Source organism: Lonchura striata, chromosome 6 (genome assembly GCF_046129695.1).
Source record: "Lonchura striata isolate bLonStr1 chromosome 6, bLonStr1.mat, whole genome shotgun sequence".
Lineage (NCBI taxonomy): Eukaryota > Metazoa > Chordata > Aves > Passeriformes > Estrildidae > Lonchura > Lonchura striata.
In genome coordinates this window covers 53,496,502-53,516,505 of record NC_134608.1, presented here as the reverse complement: position 1 = coordinate 53,516,505, position 20,004 = coordinate 53,496,502, and the positions used below count along the sequence as shown (strand labels likewise).

Sequence of the window (20,004 nt, the reverse complement as noted above, 5' to 3'; positions counted from 1 at the left end):
TGAATCCAAACCCAGGGCTGTGCCACACACTGAGGAAAATGAACCCTGTGAATCCTACTAAAAGCAAACAACCAAACCACTGAGGCGGAGCAGTGTGTTTTTCATGGAGCATGATGGTGATGGAGGGGATTTAGCAGGGGAAAGAGGGGCAGACTGGATACCTGTGACATCCCATGCAGCACAGGGCAGGAATATCATCTCCAGTGGAGCAGCTGATACCCTACACTTGCTGTGGCACTGCTGCGTGGTGCCAGCTTATCTGTGTGGCCATGGAAGGACCTGGAGAGTGGCACCATCACCATGGGTTGAGTCAGACAGGATGCTCCAGTGACTGGTTTGATGTCTGGGGTAAGACCGCATGTACTGGAGATGATGAAGGTGGTGGATGTTGGTTTTTGGGCTGTTGGGAAGACTTTGGATCCCGTCCTGCCCAGCTCCTTCTGGAGACAGTGTCTGTGGAATCGTAGAATGGTTTGGGTGGTATTGGGGAAGATGTAATGGGAAAGCCTTATAAATATGATTGCCTGGCAAAGGATATGGAAAATACAGAGACTGTGAGTGAAACTGAGATGAGAATAAGCTATGAAATTTCAGACCTTGTTTGCTAAGCAACTGGTGAACAGTGGTGTAGCTAGTGGAAGGTAACTCCCTTTTTTGACCTACAGACAGATCCAAGGGTCAGATTGTTGTGGAAGATGAAATGGGAAAGCCTTGTAAATATGATTGCCTGGCAAAAGATTTAGAAAATACAGAGCTTGAGATGGTAAAATGTTCTGTCTCGTCCCTCAGACATGTATAGTTTTTCCCACATCTGTAAGTATCATGTATCACTAATCCCATTGGTCCAAAGTCTTATTCTGCATCCACTCTGAAGCCCCCTTCATAAGGTGTTCCCGGGAGACAGGGGCCTTTCTCCTTCCCCTTCTCCTTGCCTCTCTCCTTCCTCTTCTCTCTGCCCTCTTGGACCCTCTCTTGGTATCCCCTCCCTGCCCCCATTCCTTGGGGCTGTCTTTGAGCTGTGGCTGGCAGCTCCAAGCAGGGCCCCACAATAAACTGTGTATCCTAAATCTGATTTCAGAGATCTCTCGTCTCCATCCGTCCTGACCGTCCTGTGGACCAGCCCTCGCTACAGGGTGAGAAAGGTCCAGCTGGGAGCAGATCCAGGATGAGGGTCTGACTGGACAAGGTCCAGGGGGTTTAGGGAATGGGGCTGGCTGGGAGAGCAGCTGGGACCCAGCTGGGAGGTGCTGGTGACTCCTGGCCAAAGATGGAGTCACAGAATTGGGACTAGAATCAGCTGCAACCCCAGGCCACCACCTGCAGATTTCCGGGGAGAAATGCAACTGGTGGCCTGAGGCTGATGCTAATTGGGATTGTAATAATCAATTGGAAATAATTGCATCTGATTAATGCCATGAGAGTTTGTGTGGGGATCAGAATAGGTTGAACTGAAGCACAGCAATGTGGCTGGAGGAACAAGCCTGTGGCTGCTGGGGAAAGGCTTTGTTGATATCCAAGAGGGAATTGACTCCATGAAGTTTTGGTAAGGCTGTGCTTGTGTGTGGTGCTGGGGAAGAGAAGGGGAGGAGCTGAGCTCATGGAATTAAGCAGGAGGAAGACAAAAGGGGTGTGAGCTGTGTTTTCTTCCTGAGACACACACACACACAGAGGGACATGCTGGAATAGCACTTTATTGCTCCACAGAGGGGTGCAGGGTGTCTTGGTGGCGTCAGTAGGTGCTGAAGATGGCCTCGATGTGCTCCCCATTGTGTGGTTTGTAGGTGCCAACCCCTGCAGCAGAGGGATGTGTGAGGCTGGGACATGGAGACCCCCACCACAGACTCCCCTGCACCATCCCTGGCCCCCTCCCCAACCTTCATCGAGGGCATCCCCAGCACTGAGGAACTGCCAGTAGGTCCTGTCCTCCATGCTGCTAGCCAGCCCATGGATGGAGGTCACATAGAGACCCCAGGATGTCTGCTCCATCTGGAAGCTGCGGGAGAGATGAGGAGGCTCAGGCCTGGCTGGGGAAAATGCCAAATCCCACCTCCACAGCCACCCTGCCTCTCACCTAAAGGTTTGGGGGTTCTCCTCTGCTGCCACCTCCATCACCTGGAGCAGAGTGGAGCCACTTGGGACTGTCACTGAGGTGGAGTAGTGGAAGTGTTTTCCCTGGAGCATGTTGGTGATGGAGTAATGCACCTGGATGAGGTCTGTGCAGGGAGAAAGCGGCAGGGTGGGCACCTGGCACACCCTCAGCAGGCACAGCATGGGAAATCATCCCTCTGGGGTCTGGGCAACTCCAGGTGGGATCAGCATACCTCTGGGAATGCCATATGTCCCCAGCATGGGGGACAGGGACAACTGTTGGCCTGGGGACATATTCTTGGTGACAGCACAGTCCAGGCCAGCCACATCCAGGTAGGACCTGCCCACCAGGGCTGGCAGCACCTGGGCGATGGCCATGGGCTGCTGGTAGTCGTGGGTGTACACCACGGAGAAGGCCTGGGCACAGTCCCACTTCCGTGGGGCGTAAAACTTCCTTGTGGCCTCCAGTGCCTGTGGAGCGGGTGGGACATGGAATGACACATCTTGGAATGGGACCAGTTGGCCGTGATGCCACACTTCCCTGGCACCTCCCCTACCTGCAGGGCCAGCCCCATGCTGTTGATATTCCCGATCATGCCATTCCTCTTCTCCTGCTCATCCAGAAAGCTGTTGCTCACTGTCCAAAGTGCCTCCCGGAGCAGATCCTGCACATCCTGGAGCTCCACGTAGTTGTAGACGCAGGCCAGCGCCAGTGCCACCATGGCCTGGGTGTCTGTGGGATCCTGGAGTCACTGCCAAGGCTCAGGATAGACCCCAGGAGTGGGACTGTGGGAGCAGATGAGTTCCTCACCCACTGAGATGTGGCTCTCGGGGCTCAGCACCTGCTTGGCCAGGGCCACCGATGGCCCCTGAGCACCACCTGCCTCAGCCAGGCACAGGGCCAGGGTGTCCAGGCCCACATTGTACAGGGTAGTTTTGGGAATCCCCTCGGCCTCTGAAAGCAAAGATTGGCAAGATGACAAGGCGTGGGGACAGTGGCACCCCCAGGCCCCCAAGTCCCAACAAACCCAGTTTGGCCATCTCCTCATCCGTTTTCTGCTGCAGGACACGGATCAGGTCGAGGGTCTGCTCCAGGGCATGGACACTCTGGGGATCCTGGCAGGAGGAGAGGAGGGCAAGGGCGTGCAGAGCCACCTGTCCCGAGGTCATGTCTGTGGGGACAAGGGGGCAGTCAGGCTGTGCTGGGCTGGGCACCCCAAGAACTGGTGGAAACCTGGTCCCTCAGGAGCTGGTGCCTTCCCTCCTTTCCCTCCCTACCTTTCTGGGCTCTCCTCACCGCCTCCTCCTTGATCTCCTGGAGCAGCCACTTGTGGACAGGACCGTCACTGTCCCCTCCAGCCAGGTTCATGGCCATCAGGATACTGGGATTTGCCGCCTCCTCGAGATTTACAGATCCCTCCAAGCGCTGGAGCAGCTGGGAGACCATATCCTGCGGGGCCACTGGAAGGAGAGGGGAGATCAGCGGGATCCTGTGTCCCATCCGTGCTCTCTCCTGGTTCTCCACTGGCAGCTGACACTCACCACAGGTCTCGGTGGCTGTGCAGCCCACCAGGGCCAGCAGGACCCCGATGCCCAGAGCCACACCAAGCATCCTTCTGGAGCCAGCTGACCCACTCAGGGTGGCAGAGTCCTGTGGAATTCGGCTCTCTGGGTGTCCTCTCTGCTTTTAGCTGCTCCCAGTGTCCTTGTCCCGTCACCTGCCTTCCCACAGCTGCCCTGGGTCTGCCAGGCACCGCTGGCTTATCTGTGTGTACAGTGGGGGAGGGAGGGTGGTGATTTTCCATTTGAGATCAGCTGGGGACCACTTGGACCACTTCAGTATCCACGAGGCTGTGATGTTGTTCGGGATTCATCCCAGTATGTCCCAGAAGGCACCACCTCATCTTCCACCCAAGGTCCTGGAAGCCTGAGGAGCTCCACTACTGGCTGGGCATTCTCCAGCTGTATCCCACTTGGACTTTTCCAGGAAACTCCAGCCCTGATGATCTAACTATAGTACCAAGAAAAATGTTGGAGAAGATCATATTGGACCCTGCTGGGAAAACAATTCAAGGGCAGTGCCTGCGTCAGGCACAGGCAGCTCAGGATAATGGAGAGAAATTCCTGTCTAACTGGTTTCTTATCCTGCTGCCATAAGGTCTCCCAGCTCAGAGGTGATGGGAAGGCAAAGCCTGTTCATTTTTGGGATTGTAGTAGGAGTTTTGTCTCTGTCCTTCACAGAATCCTTCTGGAAGTGTCCAGCTTTGAGATGAGCAGGGACAGGGTGTGCTGGCTGCTGTGCTGGATTTAACTGGGATAGGGAACTTTACTGGATTTGGATTCAGAATGGTAATGGTGCAGATAACACCCAGGAGGTTTGGTGGTTGCTGTGTGGGGTTTGCCCTCCTCAAGCACTTTGCAGCATCCCGTGGGACAATCTAGGACAAGGCACCATCCTCGGGGACATTCCCTGTGCCTTTTATGGGCAGGGAGGAAAAAATGAGTCTGGAGGGTGATGGTGTGACTTGGCACAGCCCATTGCGGTGGAAGACAAGGTGAGTGAGGGATGAGCCCGAGTGAGATCCCTCCAAAAAAGGGATGTTACAGCCACAAAATGCCTGAAAATTCATGAGGGGTTTGTGTATAAAATACTGAAAACTGCAAATATTCCCATTTTTGTATATTCTGAGAAATTTTAATGCATTTAAAAACCAATTCCGAATTAAAACCTCATGTCTGCTGTGTTATAGACAGGATATACACTGTAAGGAATTGTGATTACGGAGCTAGAGGGTTTGAAAATACAAATTTATTTCTCTATGCGGGGCCAAGGCCGGGGCTGCTCCCGGAAAGAAACACCGGAGTGCAGGCACGGAGCCGGGAGCGGCAGTGGCGGAGCTCGGGGAACAGCGGGGCCGGACCGGGGGCACCGGGAGCGGCGGCGCCGGGGTCGGAGGTGAGCGGGGAACGGGAAGAACCCTGAGCGGGCAGCGGGGACCTCGCGGGTCGGTGTCCCGGCACAGGATGGGTGTCCCGGCATAGGGATCGCTGTCCCGGCACAGGGATCGCTGTCCCGGCACAGGGATCGCTGTCTCGGCACAGGGATGGGTGTCCTGGCACAGAGATCGCTGTCGCGGCACAGGGATGGGTGTCCCGGCACAGGGATGGGTGTCCCGGCACAGGGATGGGTGTCCTGGCACAGAGATCGCTGTCCCGGCACAGGGATGGCTGTCCCGGCACAGGGATGGGTGTCCCGGCACAGGGATGGGTGTCCCGGCACAGGGATGGGTGTCCCGGCACAGGGATGGGTGTCCCGGCACAGGGATCGCTGTCCCGGCACGGGGATCTCTGTCTCGGCACGGGGATCTCTGTCCCGGCACAGGGATCTCTGTCCCGGCACAGGGATCTCTGTCTCGGCACGGGGATCTCTGTCCCGGCACGGGGATCTCTGTCCCGGGACACAGGGATCTCTGTCCCGTGCCGGGACACGGAGCGGGAAGGCGGCAGCAGCGGGAGCTGCGGGCAGGGGACCCCGGAGCCGCCTCGGCCGAGCGGGGCGCGGGGCGTCGCTCCGGGGCGGATTCCGGAGGGGCCAAAGTGAACATTTTGGGATAGAATCTGAATGAATGTGCAGGGGAGAGAATGCACAGTTTGGGGTAAGGATGAGGTGGTCGGTGCTCTCCGGAGGGACCGGCTCGGGCTGGCTCTGTGTTGCTGTGATTAATTTGCTTTATGGAACGAGACACCTGAGACTGCCGCGGGAATCCAAGGCTGGAGCCGGGAAGTGGGACATACTGATTGTAGGATTACCGATAAGGATACAGAACGGATCTACAGAACGACCGTATAACGAGATATGTATTTTAAAAGCCCGCGGTCATCCTTCTCCCAGGCAAATGACAGGAGGGAAAAGCTGTGAATTCAAAGGCAGAGAGAAAATCTACCAGCAAAGGGGGAAGGTTTCAGAAAACATTTCTGTAACTAATAACTAATAATTATTAATTCCCCAGTGAGAAGAACACAAACTCACAACCATTAAGGCCTGGCATTTGCCTGCAGTGAGAGCTCAGCACACATCCAGAAGCAATTCCAGCATCTGAAAGGAAGAAGAAAAAGGCGATTTTGTCTCTTTCAAAGTTATTTCAAGTTCTCAGACCCAAACCAACCTTTGCCCTTGATTTTGGCTGTGTGAATCCTGAGCAGTGGGCACAGGTCCTGTCATTCCTGCTGATGGGAGTGATGCTTTCTGGGGGAAATCAGCTGATTTCCACAGTTCACTGCCTGCCCCATGCCTGATCTGCACAGGGGAAAACCTCTTCCATGAAGGGATTTTGCTCCATCTAATCCCAGCTGCCCAGGCTGTTCCATGTGGATGTTGCCAGGCTGGGCAGCACAGGCAGGTGCAGCTCTCAGCTCTCTCTGCTCCAAACACAGCTCTGGGCTCCTCTGCAAACTCCTCTGCTGTGAGGTTTTCTCCAGGAGAGCTCAAGGAATGGCTCAATGGCAGATTAAGTTATCAGAGAGGGAAGTAAAGGATAAATATTCCTGTAAGAGCCTTTGGGATCTGCTGGACTCAGTTGGGAAGGGGACATTAATTCCCTGCAGTGCAAATGCACAACAACCTCCAACACAAAGCAAACACTGTCAGGTGGGCTCTGAAAGCACCACTTGGACAAACCTCATTGTCATTCTTCCTCTCAGGGACTGTTCCAATCAACCTCTGCAGCTGACAAGCCCAAAAGCTCTGGAGTCTGTCTGCTCTGGGAACATACTCCGGCCATTTTCCCTGGGAAAGAAAACTCACCAGTCCAGGTTCCTGATGTCAGTTTGTAGGGCTGGACAGGGATCACAGACAGTGTCTCTGGGGCTCTGTATGGGGGGTTCCTGACGCCCTGCAAGGGTCCCAGACGCCCCAGGGCATCCTGAGGGATGCCCTGGACTCCCAGACGGTGTCACAAAGGGACCTGGGGCTGATGGCAGGGTGCTGGAGTGTGGTACAGAGGGTGGGGGCAGCTGAGAGGCAGCAGGGGTCTGTAGGAGTAAAAAGGGGGGCACAGAGACACTGAGAGGCTACGGTGGGGAGCTGGAGGGTGACACATGGAGGCTGAGGGGCAGAAAGGATATTTAGGAGTAAAAAGAGGGGCACACGGATGCTGAGAGGCTACGGTGGGGAGGTGGATGGCGACACATGGAGGCCAAGAGGCAGAAGGGTCTGTAGGAGTAAAAAGGGGGACACAGGGACACTGAGAGGCTGCGGTGGGGAGCTGGAGGGTGACACATGGAGGCTGAGGGCAGAAGGGGTCTGTAAGAGTAAAAAAGGGGTCGCAGAGATGCTGAGAGGCTGCTGTGGGGGAATGTAGGGTGACACAAGGAGGCTGAGAGGCAGGGGGTGCCTTGAGGGACAAAGTGGGGGGGGCCTGAGGGTTACAGGTGAACCAGCCCTCACACCACCCTTAACCTCACCCTAAAAACCACCCCTCCCCAGGTGGGGAGTGCACGATGGAGGTTAGGGGGCCAAGTGAAAGTGTCGGGGGCTTGGGGTGACACACAGACATTGTGGGCTGAGGGGCAAAGAGGGGGGGACTTGGCAGGTGGAGAGTTGACACTGAGGGTTAGGGGTACAAAGGACAGGACACAGGGTACCAGGAAGGTGTAAGAGGCTGTCTGAAGACCCTCACTCATTTGCCTGCCGATTGCCATGAGCAGGAACTCCCTTCCCCCTCTGCAGTACCGGCTTGGAGAAGGCAACAGTGCAGGTTACGTTAGCTGCTCCCAATGAGGCCCGGCAAGAAGTTGGCAAGGACTTGGCGAAGACCCAGCATGGACCTAGCATGGAGTGGCCTGCTGAAATTCCTGGTTCACTCTCCACCTTTAAGCTGAATGAACTGTTGGGGTGACTCTGGTGGTCTCTCACTGAAGACCCCTCATCTGCCTCACTACCACTGTGACAGACAGAGATCAAGAACCCTCTCCCCAAGGACTGAGACTGAGACCCCTACCACAGGGAGTGGGGGGGGTGCAGGGAGGGGAAGGATGACCTGACCTGTTCTTCTCCAGTAACTTCAATGGACTTATTCTTCATTGTGTTTGTTTAGCCTGGATGATTTTCTGTAGATACACCTGTTCCCCCCACAGCAATTTCAATAGACTCTCATTGTTCTGCCTGTTTCCCCCTTTTCCCTCTGTGGACTATAACTGGACCCCTGGGTTGGTTAGGACTTTGGAGACTCCCCAACACAACAAGACGGATCCCCATCGTCCGGACCAGTGAGGACCTCACCTGTGTTGGTAGCTATTCCCGTCCCCCCCCCCTCTCTCTCTCTCCCTCTCTCTCTATCTTTTTTATTTCTTTTCTGACCCCACTATTGCATTTATTGTTTTGGCCCCTAATAAAGGTGCATTTGTTGTGATTAAACTGATAGTCCCCTGCTGTTTGTCTTCTGCATTTTGGGATTGGCTAACGAACCATCACGACACCCCGCTATAAGCGGATCATGACAGAAGGCTTAAGGTACAGCAGCAGCCCTCACCCCAAACACCACCCCTGGAACACCAGTTTTCCCCAACAGCAGCTGCAGGCAGTGACCCTAATGCTGGGACAGCCCCAGACTCCTCCCAGCAGCTGCAGGCAGTTATCCTAATTAAAAGGCAGGTATGATGTTTGCTGGCTAGAGGGCAACTGGTAGAGACTGGGCACTGAGTGCTTTTTTTAGGGATTTTCTTTTTTTAGTGTTTTTGAAGGATATTTGAGGGGTTTTCTCACAGGAGCTTTTTATGAACTTTCTGGGAACGTTTAGGTTGCTTTTAGGGCTTTTACAGGGCTTTTAAAAGATTTTTAAGGTATTTTAAGGGCTTGTTTTGTACTAAATAGAATGTTAAGGGGTTTTTTGGGGGGGTTGTTCTTGGTGCTTTTTTAGGACTATTTAAAAATTTTAGGGCTTTTTTAGGACAATTGGGGGTATGTGGAGGACTCTTAGGATTTGGGTATTTTTAGGGTTTTTTGAGGGAAGTTTAATGGGTTTTTAGGGTGTTATCAGTGTGTTTTAAGGATTTTGGGGCTATTTTTAGAGCTCTTTTAGGAATATTTAGGGTTTTTTTTTTTTAAAGTTTCTTTGGGGGTTTTTAGGGGTGTTTTAGGGGTGTTTTAAAGTAGGGTATTTTTATTGTATTTTCAAGATATTCAGAGGTTATTTTTATGTTTTTGTGGGGGTTTTAAGACATTTTGAAGATGAGGGTTTTTTTAGGGCATTTTTATGTTTTTTTAGGGTCTTTTCATGGTTTTTTTAGGGTTTTTTCATGGCATAGAGGCTGAGGGACATCTTGAGGGGCACTGTGGGGGCTTCAGGGTGACAGAGGCTGGGAGCTGAGGGAGGAACAGGGGAGGGGACAGTGGGTGGCACAGAGAGATGCTGAAGGGGGCAGGGGCAGCTGGAGGGTGACACAGAGAAGCTGGGGGTTGAGGGGCAGAGGAGAGGGATTAAGGGTGGCACACAGGAGCTGAGGGGCAGCTGAGAGGGGGCTTGAGGGGCAAAGGGGGGCTCGAGGGTGACAGCCAGAGCCTGAGGGCTGGGGGGCAGAGGGAGGGGTCAGGGGTGAAGGGAGAGGGTCTGAGGGCTGGACAGTCCAGTGGGGATCAGGGCTACAGGGTACAGCTTAGGGGGCAAGTTAGGGTACAGGTGCAGCACCCCTCACCCCACTGCTAACTTCACCCTAAGCAGCCTTTTCCCTTTTCACCCCCGACAGCAGCAGCACAGCACAGCAAGCCTGACAGCGAGACCACACCAGAAGCCTCCCGCTGGGGCAGGGCAATGACCCTCGCACCAGGACAATGCCAGAACCCTCAGAGGACAACAGGACCCGCTGCTAAAAGGTAGGGATGACATCTGTGGCCTAGAGAGCAAGAGGAAGGGGCTTGGAGGCTGAGCAGGCTTCCTCGAGTGTTTTTTTTTTTTTTTTGCAGGGCTATTAGGAATATTTAGGGGATTTTTGAAGGCTGTCTCTGGTGTCTTTTAGAGAATTGTTATACATTCCTAATGGCTATTTTAGAATTACTTGGTGCATTTTTAGGGTCAGGATGAGGGTGAGACAGGATGCCCGCTGAAAATGTGGAGTATTAGTGGAATGCTTTGGGAAGGTGCCAATGGAGGGCCAGTGGGAAAGCTGCCATGATGCTGGTCTGAAGGTTGTGATTTCTGAGCAAAGGAAAGTGGTTGTGGTTAGGGTTACATGGTTGCAGATTTCTCGAGGAGAAATCCAGCACAGAAAAAAAACAAGCCCCATATTTTGTACTATCAAATTGCAACACGTATTGGGCATGAAAAAAAAATCCCTGAGTATTTGGGGGTGGGAGATGCAAGATGAGACGTTTTGACATTGAGAAGGCAAAAGGAAACATGGGACCTCACAAAGCAGGGGAATCACAGGGCCATGGGAATGAATGAGGGATATCTACATGGTGAAAGCAAATTCAGAAGCCCAGGTTCCAGATATCAGTTTGTAGGGCTCCCTTGGGTCTATCAGGGCAGCACAAGTCTGAGGAGGGGAAAACTTCGGTCTGGGGTCCATCCTTCGGTATAAGGATTTTGTGCAGTCAGGTCCCAGGGCCAGGGGCCCCTGGGCACATCCTTTGGCCATTTTCCCTGGGAAAGAAAACTCACCAGTCCAGGTTCCTGATGTCAGTTTTTAGGGCTTTCTAGGGACTGTCTGGGCAGCAATATTTTGAGGAGGGTACAACTTTGGTCTGGGGTACATCCTTTGATGTATTGACTTTTAACCGTCAGAGCCCAGCCCAGGGCCAGGGGCCCCTGGGCACATCCTTTGGCCATTTTCCCTGGGAAAGAAAACTCTGCAGTCCAGGTTCCTGATGTCAGTTTTTAGGGCTCCCTTGGGTCTATCAGCGCAGCACAAGTTTGAGATGGGGACAACTTTGGTGTGGGTTACATCCTTCGATGTATGGACTTTTAGCAGTCAAGGCCCAGCTTAGGGTCGGGGGCCCCTGGGCACATCCTTTGGCCATTTTCCCTGGGAAAGAAAACTCATCGTCCAGTTTCCTGATGTCTGTTTGTAGGGCTCCCTAGGGACTGTCGTGGCAGCACAAGTTTGAGCTGGTGACAACTTTGGTCTGGGGTACATCCTTCGATGTATTGACTTTTTGCAGTCTCGTCCCAGCCTAGGACCCCAGGGCTACTGGGCACATCTTTTGGCCATTTTCCCTGGGAAAGAAAACTCACCAGTCTATGGAGAGTTTTGTGGATGAATGGCTTTGTGAGAAAGGACATGAGTACGTGCAGTTAGTGAAGCAGTAGCTGAAAATTGCACAGTGCAGCAATAGCAGATGTAGCAATAATATCTTATGTCATTGGGTAAGCTGGTTCCCAACAGTAGAATGTTCAGCAAAAAGATAAATGTAAGGGAAAACAAAGCAAGCTTAGAAAGCTTTAAAGGCGGGGTTGACCTGTTTTTAATGCACCAATGATGAGCCTAAGTTTTGCAATATGCATGAGCTTCATTATAACGGGTATAACTGTACATGTGTGCTTGAAATAAACTGACACTTGTTGACATTATAGAATGGACTTGTCTCCCGTCATTTTTTCCACAAAATGGTGACCCAATCGACTTGTTAGCGCCACGTGGAATAACAAAAAAGTGTTCGGGTCATGATGCAGCCAAGACGGCAAAAGTGCTGAATTGAAATAGAGTGCACCGTGCCCCAGGTGACTGCAGAGGCAAGCCTGGCCGATACGGGCTGCCGATGACCTCGGAGGGCTGCAACAGCGCTGACAATATAGGTATGGAGAGGCAAGCAGCATATGATTTATTTACTGCATTCTTGCAGAGAAGGCAGATTAAAGGCATTGATTTGCAAAAAGATCTGCCAGGGTTATTAACATATGGGTATTCTAAGGAGTTCTTTGTAAATCCTCATACAGTACATGAGTTGTCTGAGTGGCGTAAGTTGTCTGAGTGGCGTAAGTTCAGGGTGAAACTGTGGGAGGAAGTTTTAGATAATGATAAGACAGCTAAAAAGTTGGGAAAGTGGTGGAAGGTAGTTCACAATGAGTTATTACAACATCAGGCAGAAAAGAAAGCTGCTGAACAGAGAACTTCAGCACTAGAGAAAAATAGAGGTTTTAGCAGGGAGGATTGGTTGCCTGGTGTTTCCATGCCACCTGCTGTGTCTACAGTGGAGTTACCTCCATTGCGACCCGTGCCTGAGGACACGGAAACAGAGTCACGTTGTGAGCCCACGGCTCCTCCAGCCCCCTCAGAACAGAAATCGACAGTTTGTCAAAGTTTGACCGTCAGTAAGCCGACCCCTAGGGCAGAGTCTGACCTAACGGAGGCTCTGGCCAGGGAACGGAGGCAAGTTTGGGCGACTTTGGCAAGAGAGGAGCTGGACAATAGAGATGGGCAGGCTTTAGAACTAGCAGCGGAACTAGCTTGTCCTATAATTTTTCAACAGCAGGCAGGCGGAGGGTTAACAACTCAGATTACACCGTTAGATTAGAAGTTGTTGTCACAGTTGCGAGCTACAGTGAGTCTATTTAGAGTTACTAGTAAACCAACTAGACAGATATTAGATTATGTTTAGAGTACTAATATATTGCTACCAGGAGATTGTAGAAGTCTTGCTAAGCTTATTTTCTCACCGCATCAGAGACTTTTGTTTGGTGCACACTGGCAGGCAGAAGTTAATGAAGCTGTAGCTATACAAAGGCAGCCTAGAGATCCTCTTCATAGAGTAACTGTAGATAAATTGATAGGCTTAGGACCATATTTTCACACTGAGGCACAAGCTATGCTAGGACCTGAGAAGTGTCAAGAGGCAATACGACTAGCTCGAAAGGCTATAGATAAGGTAAAGGACCCGGGAGGTTTGCCAGCGTATATGGGAATTAAACAAGGAAGGGATGAGACTTTTGGAGCGTTTATTGATAAGGCAGCGGCAGCAATAGAGAGAGCTGGAGTGCCTGAGTTTATGCGTGGATCATTGTTGAAGCAGTGTGCTTTGCAAAATTGTAATGCTTCTACAAGAAGTGTGTTAAACACATTAGGAGCTAATTGGACTATAGAAGATGCACTAGAAAGGATGGCTACTATACCAACGGGGCAGCAGGCATTTTTAGTTGAGGCTATTAAAGAGCTGGGGGAGGGGTTAAAAGAGCAGGCAAAAGCTTCACAGACACAGGTGTTAGCTGCTCTTGCACCCCTCCAAGCGTCAGTAGCAACCCAGGGAAATGTTTACGGCAGCCGTATGAGATGTTTCCGATGTGGAGGGACAGGACACGTTCGGCGAGAATGCTCTGCTGCTGGAGTATGGTGTCCTAAGTGCAAATCGGATACTCATAACATTGCTGCCTGTAAGAGGAGACCGGGAAACGCCCGAAACAGCGCGAACAAGAGCAGCCGCGCTCCGACACAAATAGCTGCTCCAGCCTTTCCAACAGGACACCTTGCGTCCAGCCACAAGAGAGAGCCTCGGGATGGACTTGGCAGCCGCAGTAGAAGTGACTTTAATGACACCACAGCCGCAGAAGATCCCCACTGGAGTTAATGGACCTATTATAATAGAGGGCAGGACAATGGGAGCTTTGTTATTGGGAAGATCATCGGCCTCTATGCTTGGATTATTTGTGCTGCCTGGTGTCATTGATGCAGACTATACTGGTGAAATCATGATTATGGTTCATACTCCATTTCCTCCTATTCAGATTAATAAAGGACAAAGGATTGCTCAATTAGTTCCTCTGGAGCAAGTTACTAAAGCTGTATCCTCACGGAAAAGCCGTGGGGGAGATGGATTTGGATCTACAAGAGGCTTGACTTTATTAACTTTAGATCTGAATGACAGACCAAGAAAAGAGGTTTTGTTGGAGTATAAGGGACAAAAATGCATGCTTACAGGTTTGCTGGACACGGGTGCTGATTCAAGTATTATTGCACCACAGTGTTGGCCTGCACATTGGCCCTTACAGCCAGCTGCTACAGCAGTAACAGGAGTTGGAGGTTTAACTCTTGCAAGTCACTCGCCACCTCTTACTGTCTCAATAGATGGTAAAGTCATAAAGGCAATATTTTCTGTTGTTCAGTTACCACCTACGGTGCAATGCCTAGTTGGGCGAAACATTTTGACACAGTTAGTGGTTGTCCTGAAAAATAAGCACCCTTTAGGATGATAGCCATTGCTTGGACTTTCCCGATTCCCATAATTTGGAAAGCAATGGCCTTTGAAAAGGGAAAGTCTGCAACATGCTCATGCCTTGGTCACTAAACAATACCAACAAGGGCATCTGAAATTGTCTACAAGTCCTTGGAATACCCCTATGTTTGTGATAAAGAAAAAGTCAGGGAAATATCGTTTGCTACATGACTTGCGGGAAGTTAATAAACAGATGGAGCCAATGGGTGCACTACAGCCAGGTCTGCCTAATCCAGCAATGCTACCTGAAGGATGGCCTCTATTGATAATAGATCTCAAAGATTGCTTTTTTACAATAGCTTTGCATGACAGGGATACAAAGCGCTTTGCATTTACCTTGCCAGCTCTGAACAGAGAAGGTCCAGATCAAAGATTTGAATGGACGGTTTTGCCTCAGGGTATGCGTAACAGCCCTACTTTATGTCAACTTTACGTAGATTCTGCATTACAACCATTGAGGCAACAGTGGCCACAAGCTATCATTTATCACTATATGGATGATATTTTGATTGCTCAGCCTAAGTCATTTACGAGTCAACAGGTTAAACATGTACAAAACTTGCTGGGACATTTTAAGCTTGTTGTGGCCCCAGAGAAAATACAGTTAACTTCTCCTTGGAAATACTTGGGATGGATGTTGTCTCAAAGCTTGGTAACGCCTCAGAAATTAGAACTGAAAACACAGATTGTTACTTTAAATGATGCTCAGAAATTACTAGGTAATTTACAATGGCTTAAACCTATAGTGGGCCTTCCAAATGAACTGTTAGATTCTCTTAGACCCTTATTGAAGGGCACAGACCCAACGGCACCAGTGACCCTTAATCCTCAGCAGAAAAGAACTCTTCAGCAAATTACAGACTGTGTGATTCAGGGTCGTGTACATCGGCGAATACTGGGAATCCCGCTTAATCTCACTATATGGTGTGGTGAAAAACATTTGCTGGGAGCTTTAACCCAGCTAGAAACAAAAACGGAGGAGATAAGGGTGTTGGAATGGCTATCCCCTCCACTTCAGCAAACAAAAACTCTAATTCAAAAAATTGAACTGTTAGCAGCTTTGATAAAACGGGGTCGTGAGAGAATTTTGCAGGTTGATGGGCGAGAGCCTGAACTAATACAGATTCCTATGAAAAAGGACTCTTTACAATGGTATTTGGACAATAGTGAAGAATTGCAGGAAGCTCTGCTAGGAATAGGAGGTGCTGTCATAACTGAAAGTATTAAAAATCCTCCATTACAGTGGATTGGAAAATTGAGTTGGATGGTTCGGCCAGAGCGAGAAAAGGAGCCAATTCCTGGTGCAATAACAGCATACACAGATGCAGGGAAGAGGTCAAGAACAGCAGCAATTACATGGCAGGAGCAGGGAGTTTGGAATCATGAAATTCTTACTGCAAATGACTCAGATACCCTTCAGACCTTGGAGTTAGCAGCTGTGGTGTGGGCTCTAACAGTCCTGAAAGGGCCTTTGAATATTGTTACAGATTCCTTGTATGTAGTTGGTGTTGTAGAAAGAATAGAGGATGCTGCTATCAAGGAAGTACGAAATCAGAGACTATTTGAACTGTTCATACAACTTCAAAAAGCAGTAAAAATCCGAGAGCATCCTTATGCTATTATTCATATAAGAAGTCACAAATGGGAAATTGGCTTAGGAGAGGTAATGCCCGGGCAGATAAGCTCGTCGCAGTGACTCAAACTTCTCCTTTATCAGGGCAAATGCTTGCTAGGGAGGCACATTCTATGTTTCATCAGAATGCAAAAGAGTTACAACGGGATTTTGGAATATCCCATGCAGATGCTACTGCTATAGTGAGAGCTTGTCCTATCTGTAGTCATCATAATGGGGGTCATGGCATGGGATGGGGAGTTAACCCACGAGGTCTTTCATCTAATGAACTCTGGCAAATGGATGTTACTCATGTAAATAGTTTTGGTCGCTTGAAATATGTTCATGTTACTATAGATACATATAGTAAATACATCTGGGCAACAGCTCAAGCTGGAGGAAAAGCATTACATGTTATAAGGCATTTGTGTAGTTGTTTTGCAGTAATGGGAGTGCCAAAGCAGATCAAGACAGACAATGGTCCTGCATACATTGGTGGCAGGGTAAAAAGATTTTTAAAATCAAGGGGAATTAAGCACATTACAGGAATAGCACATTCTCCCACTGGACAAGCAATTGTAGAAAGGGCAAATGGAACTTTGAAGAGGTATCTGGAAAAGCATAGAGAGATTAGAGATGTTCAGGAAAGATTAATGAAGGTGCTCTTTGTTCTTAATCATTTGTGTGTATTTGGGGATTCAGAGGCACCACCTGCAATGATACATTATGGACAAAAAGAAATAAGCAAAAAGGGCAAAGAACTATGGGTCAGGTATAGGGACCCTAAAACAGGTATTTGGCAGAACCCAGCAAAGGTCCTATATTGGGGAAGGGGATATCTTTGTGTTTCCACCCCTACAGGTTCACTCTGGGTGCCAGCAAAGTGGACCAAACCAGCTCTGGATGAGTCGTCTCTTAGCTCACCTGATGGATCAGGATCAGAGGAGAATTGAAGAGAAGCTGATTCGCACAGTGGGACCTATTCTTCAAGAGATAAGAGGACTTTCCCCAGTGATTGATCAATTTTTGCCTTCAGAGTTAACTTTTACGACAATTGTTACAGCTATTGAAGCTTTACAGACTGTTCATATTCCAGGACCAAAGAATCCTGAGTGTCTTAGTTGTGAGAATTTTAATTGTAACAGTTAGATTGCTTTTGTTTGTGGGGGTTGTGGAAAAACATACTGGGAAGATCAAGTATTTTTAAAATGACATTTTTGGTGTAAACATTGTGACTTTCAAAAACGAGGAGATTCTTGGCAGAGAGATTTAATACAAGACACAGGCTTAGGAGTTGCTATAGCTTTACAGTTATTTGAAGCACCAGAACAAAAGATATTAGCTTTTTATAGGTGGGAAGCAGAACACGCTTGTGATAGATTAATTAAGCAAGCAAATTCAAAAATTTTATCAACAAGGTGTCAAAAGCAAGTGACAGTATCTATAAGATCTTCTTTAGAAAAACCAGTAGTAGGAAATCCAGACATAGAATTAGATAAGCTTATTAAATATGTACGGACATTAAAATTAAAATTCAAGCAGAAGACATCATGAGGGCAATAAGGTAGATAATCTATCTTGTTCTTTTGACTAATCTTTGTCGTGGACTAATACAATTTAATCAGCCCGAAGAAAATATTTGGGTAACCTTGGCTAACATGACTAATCAAAGTTCGCTATGCCTTAGCTTAAGAAGAGTGACAAACCCATTTTGTACCTGCCTAACAGGTGTTCCTGTCTGGAGACCAGAGGAATTTTGTAGATTAATAAGGAATCAGACGCTTTGCAAGAATTTTGCAAAGGTGAAAAGGCCAGACAAGAATATTGGTTATACAGAAGCTCAAAGAAATGGCTATAGGCAATGTTTGTTGGTACTGTCACTTAAAGAAACATTGCAATCTCCACCAGAGGAATTAGATCTCTTTAGAAGTGCTAATGCTAGTTTAGGGAATGTTTCAACAGGAGGATGGTTTAGCTTTGTTCCATTGAATTTGCAGAGTGTAAATAACCCAAGAGACAAATGGCCTTCTCTAGACTCTTCACTAGACTCAGGTAGGGTAACATCACAGTTATATTCTAACTGTGACGGTTCCAAGATAACCAAACCCTTAAGGTTGCCAAAGGGTGTGTTTTTGATCTGTGGAGATAGAGCTTGGAATGGAATTCCGGTAAAACCACAAGGGGGACCCTGTTACCTAGGAAAACTAGCACTGTTCCATCCTAATATATCCTTGCTAATGCAGTGGGACAAGCTAGGGAAGACAAGGAAAAGGCGTGATGTGCATGACTTAGAATGTGATCAGGTTGGACAACCTCAATTTTGGAGTACTTTAAAACAGGTAATAGTGGCAACCCTGTTACCAGGAAGAGCTGCCAGAAAAGCTATGATGTTAGCTGAACAATTGAGATGCTGGACTAAAGATGAACTTAACAAAACATCAGAGGTTTTAGCTATGCTTGCTATGGATGTACAAAGTGTAAATCATGCTGTACTACAGAACAGAGCAGCAGTTGATTTTTTGTTGTTAGCCCAGGGACATGGATGTGAGGAATTTGAAGGAATGTGTTACATAAATCTCTCTGATCATTCTGTATCAATACATGCTAAGATTAAAGAACTACAACAGGGCCTTCATCAATTAAAAGAAGAAGATGGTCTGGGGATAGGAGAATAGCTTAAAAGTTTAGGGATCAGTCCTTGGCTAAGAACTTTTATCATGTATGCAGTAGGAATCTTAATTGTTGTTTTATTACTCTTGTTGATTTTGCCCTGCCTGTTTAACTGTCTTCAAAAGTTGGTAGACTGCATGATTCACAAGATGTAGACAACTAACTTAATGGTCCAAAAAAAAACGGGGGAAATATGGAGAGTTTTGTGGATGAATGGCTTTGTGAGAAAGGACATGAGTACGTGCAGTTAGTGAAGCAGTAGCTGAAAATTGCACAGTGCAGCAATAGCAGATGTAGCAATAATATCTTATGTCCTTGGGTAAGCTGGTTCCCAACAGTAGAATGTTCAGCAAAAAGATAAATGTAAGGGAAAACAAAGCAAGCTTAGAAAGCTTTAAAGGCGGGGTTGACCTGTTTTTAATACACCAATGATGAGCCTAAGTTTTGCAATATGCATGAGCTTCATTATAACGGGTATAACTGTACATGTGTGCTTGAAATAAACTGAGACTTGTTGACATTATAGAATGGACTTGCCTCCCGTCATTTTTTCCACACCAGTCCAGGTTCCTGATGTCAGTTTGTAGGGCTCCCTTGGGTCTATCAGGGCAGCACAAGTTTGAGGTGGGGACAACTTTGGTCTGGGGTCCATCCTTCAATATATTGACTTTTTGCAGTCAGGGCCCAGCCCAGGACCCTGGGGCTACTGGGCATATACATTGCCCATTTTCCCTGGGAAAGAAAACTCACCAGTCCAGGTTCCTGATGTCAGTTTGTGGGGCTCCCTTGGGTCTATCAGGGCAGCACAAGTTTGAGGTTGGGGGAGCTGGGTTATGGGACACATCTTTCGATGTTTTTATTTTTTGCAGTCAGGGCCCAGCCCAGGGCCAGGGGCCCCATGGCACATACTCTGGCCCGTTTCCCTGGGAAGGAAAACTTGCCAGTGCAGGTTCTTCTTGTCACTTTGTCGTGCTCCCTTGGGTCTATCAGGGCAGCATAAGTTTGAGGTGGGAGCAGCTGGGGTCTGGGATACATCCTTCGATGTTTGGATTTTTTGCAGTCAATTGCTTGCTCAGGGCCCTGGAGCACATGGATACTCCCAGGGATGAGGCACATTCCCAGCAAAGCTCCCAGCACAGCACAGAGGCACCACTGGAACTTGTGTTGGGGCTGGGAAGGGCTGCCAGGAGGACACAGCCCCCAGCTGGGGTGGCAGTGGCAGTGACAGCAGCAAATTCCCACAGGCTGATGGCACAACAGAGGGACAAAGGCCAGCAATGGCCACGGGAGCTGCAGGTTTCATTCTGCTCCCTGTGCTGCCACATGCCACAGGAAATCTCCGGGGGGACAGAAACTCCCTGGGTACACCAAGTGCAGCATCTGTGCCCTGATCCTGCTGGACCTCAGCTGTGGGGCCAGCCCCAGGGTAAAC

At 49.2% G+C, this 20,004-nt stretch overlaps 1 protein-coding gene across 1 annotated transcript; it reads right to left on the bottom strand.

Annotated features, from left to right (window-relative positions):
* Positions 1 to 1,729: 1,729 nt before the first annotated feature.
* LOC110485049 (cobalamin binding intrinsic factor) lies at positions 1,730 to 3,700 on the bottom strand. Its single transcript, XM_031504876.2, has 9 exons — positions 3,631 to 3,700; positions 3,367 to 3,549; positions 3,117 to 3,260; positions 2,900 to 3,043; positions 2,646 to 2,821; positions 2,322 to 2,559; positions 2,072 to 2,213; positions 1,875 to 1,993; positions 1,730 to 1,791 (listed from the first exon to the last, which is right to left on the bottom strand). The coding sequence occupies exons 1-9, from the start codon at positions 3,698 to 3,700 to the stop codon at positions 1,730 to 1,732; spliced, it is 1,278 nt and encodes a 425-aa protein (XP_031360736.2).
* Positions 3,701 to 20,004: the final 16,304 nt, after the last annotated feature.